This window comes from Theropithecus gelada, chromosome 2 (assembly GCF_003255815.1).
Source record: "Theropithecus gelada isolate Dixy chromosome 2, Tgel_1.0, whole genome shotgun sequence".
Classification (NCBI taxonomy): domain Eukaryota; kingdom Metazoa; phylum Chordata; class Mammalia; order Primates; family Cercopithecidae; genus Theropithecus; species Theropithecus gelada.
Window position 1 is genome coordinate 120535810 of NC_037669.1, and position 11950 is coordinate 120547759.

The 11950-nt window shown below is 46.7% G+C and overlaps 1 protein-coding gene across 4 annotated transcripts in view; it reads right to left on the minus strand.

The window, feature by feature from the left end:
* Positions 1-6124, minus strand: part of SKIL (SKI like proto-oncogene) — a 37481-nt gene extending 31357 nt beyond the window's left edge. For 2 of the 4 annotated variants that reach the window (XM_025377073.1, XM_025377071.1), the window contains exon 1: positions 2372-4984. In XM_025377073.1, coding sequence (XP_025232858.1) covers positions 2372-3469 — 1098 coding nt within the window. In that variant the 5' untranslated portion in view covers positions 3470-4984. Of the gene's footprint in view, positions 1-2371; positions 4985-6021 lie in introns of those variants that run through there. The other 2 variants (XM_025377072.1, XM_025377070.1) reach the window with 2 other exon arrangements.
* Between the last annotated feature and the right edge of the window lie 5826 nt (positions 6125-11950).

The window sequence follows — 11950 nt, forward strand, 5'->3', positions numbered from 1 at the left end:
GGGAGGCTGAGGCGGGTGGATCACCTGAGGTCAGGAGTTTGAGACCAGCCAGGCTAACATGGCGAAACCAGTCTCTGCTAAAAATAACAAAAATTAAAGGGCGTGGTGGCGGGTGCCTGTAATCCCAGCAACTCAGGAAGCTGAGGCAGGAGAATCCCTTGAATCCAGGAGGCAGAGGTTGCAGTGAGCTGAGATCGCGCCACTGCACCCTAGCCTGGGCAACAAGAGTGAAACTTGGTCTCAAAAAAAAAAAAAAAAAATCAGTTAATAACTGCACCTGAAGAATTTAAACTTATCTAGCAGACACTGGCAAGAAACTTCAAAGTGCTGGTCTTCTGGAAGCAGCACGCAGCAAACTACCGTAAATGAGTGTAAAATGATTATCTTCATTAGGTTAAACCAATGTCTTAAACTACACTGTTAACTAAATTTCCCTCCAAACCTTAAAGGCACCAGAATAAAGCACAGGATCCCAAGTCTTAAGGACTAAGTCCAAGTTCTAACTTTGCTGTGAATAAACCTTCAGTCAGTCATTTAATATGCTTTATTCATTTCTTCTGTAAAATAGAAAAGGGCAAAGATATTTCAAGGAATCAAAACTAATAGTGGAAAAATTCAAAGTTCCTAAATGAAACATAGCCAACCTCTTGTTAAGAATTAAATAAAATTATATATGTAAAACTGCTCAAGAACAATGCTTGCCACGTTTTAAACACTTAGTGTTAGGAATTGTTATTATACATCAATTTTAGTCAAATAGAAAAAATATAAAATAACCCAATCAACAAATTGAATATTTAATAATCCAAATCTTGTCCATTACCTAGGACCAAGGCATTCAAAACCTCAGAATGAAGATAATAGTTTAGCCTACTAGATAATGCAGCGGGAAAAATAAAATTATGATACCTTGGCTGATAGGTGGTTGTTTGTGTCTTTTTTCTTTTTTTTCTGAAACGGAGTCTTACTCTGATGCCCAGGCTAGAGTGTGGTGGCGTGATCTCAGCTCACTGCAACCTTCACTTCCCAGGTTCAAGATTCTCCTGGCTCAGCCTCCCAAGTAGCTGGGACTACAGGCACACACCACCACGCCTGGCTAATTTTTGTATTTGTAGTAGAGATGGGGTTTTACCATGTTGTCCAGGCTGGTCTCAAACTCCTGACCTGAGTGCCCTGCCCGCCTCGGCCTCCCAAAGTGCTGGGATTGTGAGTCACTGCTCCCACCTGCCGATAGGTTTTTTTGTTCGTTTGTTTTGTTTTGTTTTTTGATGGAGTTTCCCTCTTGTCGCCTATACTGGAGTGCAATGGGGCAATCTCGGCTCACTACAACCTCCGCCTCCGGGGTTCAAGCGATTCTCTGCCTCAGCCTCCTGAGTAGCTGAGATTACAAGTGTGTGACACCACACCCGCCTAATTTTTGTATTTTTAGTAGAGACAGGGTTTCACCACGTTGGCCAGGCTGGTCTCAAACTCCTGACCTCAGGTGCTCCACCTACCTCAGCCTCCCAAAGTGTTGGGATTACAGGTGTGAGCCACTGAGCCTGGCAGGTTTTTATATTAATACTTTATTAGTTTAAAATAAACTTTTCCTTATTCTGTCTTTTTTTTTTGTTATCCCTTTCTTAAAAAAAATCTTGCTTACTCAAATCACAAATTCTTCAGATACATGTCTTTTCCGTTTCAAATATTGAGCAAGCCTAAATATCTAAGAATAGAAACATCAGAAATCATAGGTGCATCTCTGAAAAATGCTGTTTCGAGCCCACAGGAATTGTTTTGACTAGTCATTGTACCATTTGCAAATGGAGATAACACCAAAGTGCAAATTATCTTGAGTCCTAGAAAAACAGACGTAGTGGTCAAGAGGCAGGATGTGTGCAAAAGAGGATAAGAAAAAGAAGCCCTGGCGGGACATGGTGGCTCAAGGCTGTAATCCCAGCCCTTTGGGAGGTCAAGGTGGGTGGATCACGAGGTCAGGAGTTCAAGACCAGCCTGGCCAACATGTTGAAACCCGGTCTCTACTAAAAGTACAAAAAAAAAAAAAAAAGCCCTAACTCCTCCACTCTCTAGCTACATAATTTTGGGAAAGTCATTTCATCTCTCTGAGCTTCATTTGCTTTATCTATAAAATGGAGGAATAGTCTTACTTCTCTCACAAGTCTTACTTTTCCACTGTTTGGAAAGTCAAATGAGAAAACATACTGGAAAGCACTTTATGGCCTAAAAATTGCAATACAAAAATATCGATCGGCATTTTGTTGTTGTTGCATGAGCAATGTTCAACATACAGGTTAAGTTTACACACTAAACATAGAATTTTCATTTCAAAGTAAACCATTACCATTATTAAAAATTGATATAAAAAACTTGCCTTGGATTGATTTCTCTTTCCACTTCTCATGCTAAACTTCTCCTTCATTTCTTCTAAAATTATCTTCAGTTTCTTTTCTTCAGGTGTTCCTAAGTATTTTTGGTTCACATGAAGATAGCAATGCCATTTAGCTGATTCAAAGCCCCAGTGGCAAGTTCTTTTGTCAGGTGATCTGTGAGAATGCATCACAAACGTCTGGGGTGCAAACATTCCACAACACTCCAGACACTGAATACATGGAGCATCAGGCTGAACATAAAACTGGGGTGCAAACAGACCCTGACATTTGCCCAGGCATTCATGTTCCACTTCAAAGGCACTGCCAGTTTCCTTTAACTGGGCCAATGAGTTTTTAGCAGGAAGCACACTACCATTTTGAGGAAAAGTTCGTGGCCGCAATAAAGCATTACATAATCTTTGTGCATCAGTTAATGTAATCAGCCCACAGGATGGGGCATTGAATGGAAGTATGCCCAGTACCTTTAAGATATGAAGCTGGTCTGAAGTACACCTTGAACAATATATGTACAATTCATCACACACTGTATTTATTTGCTGGAGTGTAAATTCTCGGAGAACAGAATTTAAGACTTGGGGCAAACAGAGTCTCTTTTCTCCTCCAACTTGAAAACAAGAAATAGATTCCCCTTCCAATACAGTCTGAGTGAGTTCTGTGGAGCTATCGGAAGGGATGAGCAATGGGCCAGGAAGAACCTGAGGTGATGGAAGAGGCAGAAATACAGTAGGCGACATGCTTTCTTGGGAATGCCGAGCAGAAAATGCTGCTGGTCCACCCAGCGAGCTCTGACTACTTAAATGGAATTGTGCCAGTGTGTGTTTCAAACTGGGATTTAAATGTAAAGTTTCAGGAACAGAAGCACAGGTTCGCTTGACATGCTCTCCATCAGTTTCCACTGGCGCTTCTCCATAGTCATCCAAGTGTTCCTTCTTAACTGTTGGCACCTTGTTTATCATTTTTCCATTTGCATTAATGTCTGTTACCATTTTTTTCGCTGGGGGGCTGCCATCATCTCCCATCCCATTCAGTTTTTTATTTGAGCCCTGAACCAAGGAGAAATTTGTCCGGAGGTTTTCCATCCTACACTCTTCTGTTAAATAATTAAATCTGAGATTAGCATTTCTATTTAGTTGCTTATTTGAAAAAGAGGAAATGAATGTATACAAATGCTTATAGTAACTTACTCTCAAAGAAACTTTTCAAAGAGAGATTCCCTTAAATTAATAAATTTTGCGACTTAGTTTTGGTTCTCCTTATATAATCTGGTATAATTTCACTGCAAGTCCTATATAACTGTTCGTTTTGCCTCTAACAATAAAGAGGCACACCTCTGAGAATGCCTTTGTTTTCTTGAATTCTTCAGATATACATATTAAAATAAAGTTACCAATTTCTCAATTAAAGATGTCCAGGATCAATGCAATGGTTTGGTTTGTTTTAAGCAAAACACATGAAAAGTTTATGCCATTCCTTGGGCCATAAAATCTAGACTCAAACACAACTCAAAATGATGCAACCAAATTTAATCTTTACCACCAAGGAAACCGAAAAGGAGGGCAGAGGGAGTATTTCCTCTAAAAATGATGGTCTGCTGGTCTGTGCTGGAAAACCGAAGACGTGTGTAAATCCTCAAACCAGTGAGAAGAGCCTCCGACTTAAAAAACTGCCCAGTTATCTTCAAGGATTATAGTTCATTCTTCTTTTAATTAATCTGGAAGAAGAGAAGGGGGTGGGGGAAGAGTTACATTTGAATTTGCTTCAGAGGCCAAACGGGGCCAGTTTAAAACCAGTTGGTTTTTTTTTTTTTTTTTTTTTTTACGGAGTCCCGCCGTGTCACCCAGGCTGGAGTGCAGTGATCTCGGCTTACTGCAACCTCTGCCTCCCGGGTTCAAGCAATTTTCCTGTCTCAGCCTCCCGAGTAGCTGGGACTACAGGCGCAAGCCACGACGCCCAGCTACTTTTTTAGTATTTTTAGTTGAGTCGGGGTTTCACCATATTGGTCAGGCTGGTCTCGAACTCCTGACCACAGGTGATCCTCCCACCTGGGTCTCCCAAAGTGCGGGAAATACAGGTGTGAGACACCGCACCCGGCCGAAACCAGTTGCTTAATCTTAAACTGAGTTCACTTTACCAAAGGTGAAGCTTGAGTGATTTCTTTAAATCTAACACCAGTTTACTAGAAGAACATTCATTTAAATAGGAAAGCAATTTGGAGTTGGAGAAAGCAAGCAATAATACAACACAAAAGGCCATTCGAGTTCAGAACATGAAGACTCTTAAACAGATCATCTCAATCAGTACCAGAGGCTTTCTCAGTTATGCCATTTTAAGGGAGGAAAAAAATCCATTACTTCATCTCCTATTTAAAAAAAAAAAAAAAAAAACAGTCATCCAAAAAAATCAGATAAGAGTTAACATATCTACCATATGTAACCAAGTTACAATTTTAAGTGAATTAATTCAGCTAGTCTATGTACACTAATTTTCTGAAATAACTGTAGACAAAAATTAACTCTCCCTTTAAAAGGTTAGCGATTTTACTTAATGGAAGCCAAAAGCTATAGACTCCACGCCTGGGAATCTCCAACCTTGAACAAGACTAATCCGGGACAAAAAGCACAAGGCAGACAAACCTCACAAAGAATGCAAATGGAGGAAGAGGGGAAAAGAAAAGACTCTTCTACTTCCTTCTTGAGAGAAAACCCAAAATAAATCCAATAAATAGAAATTTTTACTTCCCAAACTCTCAGCAATTTACCTTAAAACAGACCCAAAGGATTAAGGACCAATGCCACCAACCATCGTACAGATTTTTGTCCACCACGAGAACACACCTCAGCCAACACAGGCCAAGGAAGAGGGCAAGAGGCATGCCCTAGAATGCGGGAGCCCCTAAAACCCTGAAGTCCTCCGCCCACTCAAAGCCACCCACCTATCTCTAACCCGAAGAGGGGGAGAACAAGGGACACGGGAAGCCTGGGGGTGGGTGTGCAAGGGGGCGGAGGGAAGTAAAGGGAGGAGTCCCCCCACCCCCACCCGCGAGCCTGGGATAACCCCAAGTGCCCTCCCAACACCGCCCCCCCGCGGGGGCCGCGGGAAGGACTGTGGAAATCCCCCCCCCTTCCGCGCGCCCTCTCCCTGGGAAGTTCTCGGGTGTCACCTCAGCGCCCCTAATGCTGCACCTCCCCCTGCCAGCCCCGGGCCAGAACGAAGAGGGCATTGGGGCAGTTCAGGCGCCGACAGCGGATCCCCGCGCCGCCGGGGGCTGACGGACCGGGTCGAGACCAGGGCATCCCCGCGGAGCGCTGCTGGAGTGGGGGAGGGGGGCGGTGACGGGCGTCCGGGTCTCCGGGGTCCCCGCGGCTCCCGTCAAGTGCAGCGCCCTGCCCTGCCCGCGCCCACCGCCTGGGGCCAACGAAGCGTGATCAGCTGTGGGACACGCGCCTAGCGACCCCCTCTGGCCCCGACCCCCCCGGGACCCGCGCATCCAAACCCCCTACTCGGGCCTCGGTGCCCGGGGAAGCTCCACCAGCTTCACCACCCCTGTCGCCACCGTCGGGCTCCCAGGAGGGTGAGCGCCTCTGGCCTCCCGCCGCCTCCGCCGCGTCCCAGCCGTGAGCCGGAGCCGCACCTGTGCCCGCCGCCGCCGTCGCCGCTCGCCCGCTCCCTTCGGCTGTGCCGGCGCCGCTCCGAACCCCACACACATCGCTACACACAGCCCTCTGACGTCACCGAGTCCTCGGCCCGCCCACGTCACTGCGGAGACACACGGCTTCCCGCAGACGCCGCCGCCGTCTCCGGCCGCCCGGGGGAGAGCGAGGGCGGCGGGGAGGGGGAGGGGAAGGGAACGAAGCCAGCGGCGGCGCCGCGCGCGCGGGACCGCCGGCGTCGCCGCCGCCGCCACTTCGCGGCTCCCGACCCCCTCGGGGACGCGCGCGCCGTCTGGCCTATTGTGGCTCCTCAGGGCACCCCCCGGCCCAGTCGTCTCGCGCGCGTGCCCCTCCCCCCAGGCGCGCGCCCGGCGCTTCTGGCCCCGCGCGCCGTCTGGGCGGCTGGCGCGCGGCGCTGTCTGCGGTGCACCCGGCGCAGACAGGATGTTCCCTCCCCCCCCCCCCCCCCCCGCCGCCCTCCCTCCTTCCTTCCTCTAGTCGCCCAGCCGGCTGTCTGGGGCCACCGCCCCGCCCCCGCCCCCGCCCCCGCCCCCGCCCCACCCGCCGCTCTGTGGTGATGGGCCAGACCCGGGGGCGCCCTGGCCGCTCGGACGCCGCGCAGCGGGGAAGAGGGGGCAGGGCAGCCACGCCGTGCACTGTGCGCGACCCCAGCAGCCGGCAGGGCGGAGGCAGTGCTTGCCCGGCAGAGCGCCGCCGCCCGAGGTCAGGCACGGGCGACCCTCCCCCTGCTGGGCCGCAGCTGGGCCGCCCCGCCCCGGAGGCAGCAGGGCGGCGGCCGCCCTGCAGGGCCCCCGGGGCCGGCTCTGCTCCCCGCCCCCGCGGGACCTCCCTCCTGGGCTGCCCCTCGCCCCCTCGGGGCCTCCTGCCCAAGGGCCGCCCAGCCAGCTGCCGGCGGTCCGCCCCGCCCCGGCGGCCCTGGCCTCGCCCGAGCGGCCTCCACCCAGACGCCTTCCCCTGGCTGACCTCCATCCGCCATCGGGTCGGGCGGGAGGGGTGGCCAAAGTTCTGGCAAAACCGAGAGCAAACATTTCTATCCCTGCTCCCCAGCCTCCTGCCTCCACCCCACCAGGCTGCTCTCTCGGTTCCAGAAGGGAGCTAAAAATTACAGGTTTTTACAGTGTTTACTGAGGCTCTTTTTTTTTTTTTTTTTTTTTTTTTTTGGAGAGTGACGAGACGAGGTTGGGAATATAGGACTCAAAGCTTTCCGGCTGTGACCCTCTGAGGCGTGTAGGGTGGTCTTCCTGGTTCCCAGGGTAGCCGATTAGCATATTGAACTCTGCAGAGCTGCTCCGTCACATTTCGAAACACCAAGAAATCCCCTTTTCTCCACCCCACCACAAGATCAGGAACTGAAATAGTCCACCGAGTAGCAGTGCACAGAATTCAGGAGACTCGAGCTTTGTCCCTTTTTTTCCCCCATTTTCGTCCAATTTCTTCTAGTTTTACTGCTTCGAGTTATTCCTATGGGGGCCCACATTTGGAGTCGGCCGGCTGGAAATACTTGTGCTCGTATATATTTTTTTATTATTATTTCCTCACAACAGGCCTCCGAAAGGCTCACAAGCCTCTCAATCCCCACCACTCGCTGCACCTCCACCCAAGTTCCCTTCCTTAGGCCCCCACCGCCGAGCTCCCAGGTCGTGCCCCCTCTCCACCCCGCCCCCCTTTTCTTCCTTCTTGACTGCCTCCTTTCCTGAACATGAATAATTCCACAGCACTTCCCATCTGTTATTGCCATAGAGACAGAAGCTTGGCAAAGATAATGATGTTCTGTGCAGAGCCAGTGGGGGAAAAACAGCATCTGCGAGTCTGGGGGGATAGATTTTGTAACTGTGAGAATATTCAGAAGGCCTGGCTGAAGATCTGCTGTGAAGACTGGACAATCCTGAAACTTCGCACCAGGTCAACCCAGCACCTGGCTCCTGTGTCTAGCCAGAAGGAAGAATTTTTAGAAACCCACATGACTGCTTAATTAAAAAAAAAAAAAAAAAAATTCTGAAACTGCAATTATTAATAAATGTTTAGTAGTCATTTTACCAGCCATAAGAATAATTACTTGCTAGCATGTCCAAAAACCAAGATAAATTGGACAGTAAATAGACTTTTGAGAAATCAAACACATTAATCCGCCTCTCTATTCTGTTTATTTGCATTCCTCAGAAATCTGCTTTTGAGAGATCTTTCATGCCTGTGATATTCTGTGCAATGGTTTGACAAATAGTGACCGGCAAGTATGACTAGAACCAATCAAAATTGAGGGCATTTATTTTTCCCTTATTGGTCAAAGTACAAAATGCATCAAATTAAAATCACTTTGCCCTTGAATTGCCAAACCTCAAAGGTACGTGTTTGAAAGCAAGTGAAACTGAACGGGGTCCATTTATACATAGATCTGAGGCAGATAGGGAGGCTCACAGGAAGCCACATTTTTGCAGGCCTACTTAAGGATTTTCAGAACTTATCAGTAAAATTGATTGTATGTATCATACGACATTGAAAGGAAATGATAATGGTTCTTTATTACAAATACAGAATTGCACAGACACAGAAAATGCAGGCCTTAGAAAAAATAGGCACTGCGAGGTAATGAATTTTGTAATTCCACAGGCTCTTGGTCTTCATCAGACCAATTGAAAAGTCAATTAAGGATTGGTCAACAAATAGTTATTAGGTGGATTTTGCATGACCTCCCACCTCACCTTCTTGGCTACCAGCAGGAGTTGAGCAAGACCACCATGAGAGCGTGCTTGCCTGCGCATGAGAATTTCAAATGATTGGGGGTAGAGACTACCTATTGTTTCATCTTCTTCCATTAAATAGTGCAGATAGAAGATTCAAATTAACTGGTACTAGGTAGTCTAGAATGTCTTCTTCAGTAGTTATTGCTGTCTGATAATAGAGACCAAGAATGGAGAGGTTACAAACTCGAAGGCCAGTTCTGTTTTGTGACCTGAAAATAGTTTCAGGCAAATGCTTTTCTTTTGTCTCCATTTACTGATCTGTTGATAATGACTCACTAATATTAATTACAAAGAAGATGGAAATGAGAAAGGATAGGGTAAGATGCAAAAATTCAACATAAATTATTTTTATTTTTATGAAGGAGGGGGAAGAAAGTCAAATGTTAATTGAGCTTTCTAACACTGGCTTGTGTTTGCATTTACACCTTCTGCTCTTTTCCAAAGAAAAGAAACCAGTTATGGTCTCTGATGGTCCTTCTGCCAAAGTCTTCCTTCCTTGAGCCTCGATTTTTAAAAATGTGTTTAAAAGTTTTTTTGTTGTTTATTTTTAGCAGCAAGTCAAATGCTAGGAGGTCCTTCAGTTTCACGAAAGAATCTCAACCATTTCCTTTTCGATCTCATTTTTTTTCCTGTAGCTTTTCTTTAATTTCTATTTTTCAGAATTATGATCTTCAACTTTTTTTTTTTGAGATGGAGTCTGGCTCTGTTGCCCAGTTTGAAGTGCAGTGGTGCTATCTCCCAAATAGCTGGGACTACAGGCGCACACCATCACGTCTGGCTAATTTCTGTATTTTGTAGAGAGGGGGTTTCACCATGTGAAGCAATTCAAGCGATTCTCCTGCCTCAGCCTCCCAAGTAGGTGGGATTACAGGCGTGTGCCACCATGCCCTGCTAATTTTTGTATTTTCAGTAAAGACGGGGTTTCGTCATGTTGGCCAGGCTCATCTTGAACTCCAGACCTCAGGTGATCTGCCCAATTCGGCCTCCCAGCGTGCTGGGATTACAAGCGTGAGCCACAGCGCCTGGTCTGATCTTTAACTTCTTCACAGCACTTTAATCATTTTCCTACCTGTCCTCTTCCCTTTACACTTTACTCCTCCATACTTGTTTTGTGTTACTGTTACTGCCAGTGCACAGTTTCTTCCCCTCATTGAGTAGGGTTTCTCCTCTGGACTACTTTCTCCTCTTATCTGCCAAGTCAGTACTGGATCTACAAGGTCCCTATTTCTACTTCTGTACCGTAAATAAGATGAAAACCAGATGCCTAGAAACTATTAACCTCATCTCCCTGAATAATGTCACACAGCTCTTCCTTTTGTTTTTTTCCAGCTTTTTTTCCTTTCTTTTCTTTTTTAAATAAGACAGGGTCTAGCTATTTTGCCCAGGCTGGAATACAGTGGCTATTCGTAGGTGTGATCCTAGCATACTGCAGCCTTGAAGTCCTGCACTCAAGCCATCCTCCCACTTCAGCTTCCTGAGTAGCTCGGGCTGTAGGTGCATGCCGCCATGCCCAGCTGCTTTTTCAGGCTTTAACTTAGGCTGCATGCAACTGGAAGGAAAGAGAAAAATACAAAAAGGAGTAGCCAGAAATGGTAAAATAGAGAAAGATCATGTTAAAAATGTTTGCATTTTCAAGTCTTAGATTCCAGTTCATCCCAGAGGCTGAACTGTGTTTCTGTCCTTGGATGCTCTTACAACCTTTAAATGAATCCTCTTTTTTGACTTGAGCTAGCCATAGTGGGTTTCTCTTACTTACAGCCAAAAGAGCCCAAACTAGGCCGAGCACAGTGGCTTATGCCTGTAATCACAGCACTTTGGGAGGCTGAGGTGCGCAGATCACTTGAGGTCAGGAGCTCAAGACCAGCCTGGCCAATATGATGAAACCCCGTCTCTACTAAAAACATAAAGCATAAAACATAAACAAACATAAAAAATGCCTCAGCCTCCCAAGTGGCTGAGATTACAGGTGCGTGCAGCCACGCCCGACTAATTTTTGTATTTTTAGTAAACCAACTTTACGATTTACTTCCTGTCACAGAAGTAACTCTCTATTTTCAATGGTTAGAGGGCTGTGCTGTCCGATGTGTTAACCACTAGCCACAGGTGGCTACTTAAATTTAATTAATTAAAATAAAATATTTTAAAATTCAGTTTCTTAGGGTTTTATTTTTCTTTTCTTTTTTCTGTTTGTTTGTTTGTTTGTTTGTTTTTGAGACAGGGTCTCACTCTGTCGTCCAGGCTGGAGTGCAGTGGTGAGATATTGGCTCACTGCAACGTCCACCTCCCATATTCAAGGAGTTCTCCTGCCTCAGTCTCCTGAGTAGCTGGGACTATAGGTGCATTCTACCATGCCCAGCTAAGTTTTGTAATTTTTGGTAATTTTTCACCATGTTGGTCACACTTGTCTCAAACTCCTGACCTCAAGTGATCCATCCACCTCTGCCTTCCAAAGCTCTGAGATCACAAGCATGAGCAAGATGAAATCAAAAGAAAACTGGAAGTGAGTACTGCAGAAACACTAGGGGACAATTGTGAAGTACCTGAACCAGTAACTGCAAACTATGTCCCTACCTCCCACTCTATGCAGTAACTTGGAAAAAAAGGATATTAAGTTGACTCTCTGAGAATTACCTGTAAAACAAACAAAAAGGAAGAAATAAAAATGGGAAGCAAAGAAAGAGGGAAGGAAGCAGAAAGAGGCAAAGTCACTTTAAAGACAAAAAATGATTCTCTGTTCAGAGTAAAATTTAACTGAATGCATTAGCAAATCAACAAAATAAATGTATCCTTCAAAAGGCATAACTGATCAGCAAGGTTATAAAATTATCTCAGTTGTGGAGATTAAAGAATCAGCCTCAGGCCGGGCGCGGTGGCTCAAGCCTGTAATCCCAGCACTTTGGGAGGCCGAGGCGGGTGGATCACAAGGTCAGGAGATCGAGACTATCCTGGCTAACATGGTGAAACCCCGTCTCTACTAAAAATACAAAAAACTAGCCGGGCGCGGTAGCCGGCGCCTGTAGTCCCAGCTACTTGGGAGGCTGAGGCGGGAGAATGGCGTGAACCCGGGGGGCGGAGCTTGCAGTGAGCCGAGATCGCGCCACTGCACTCCAGCCTGGGAGCACAGCGAGACTCCGTCTCAAAAAAAAAA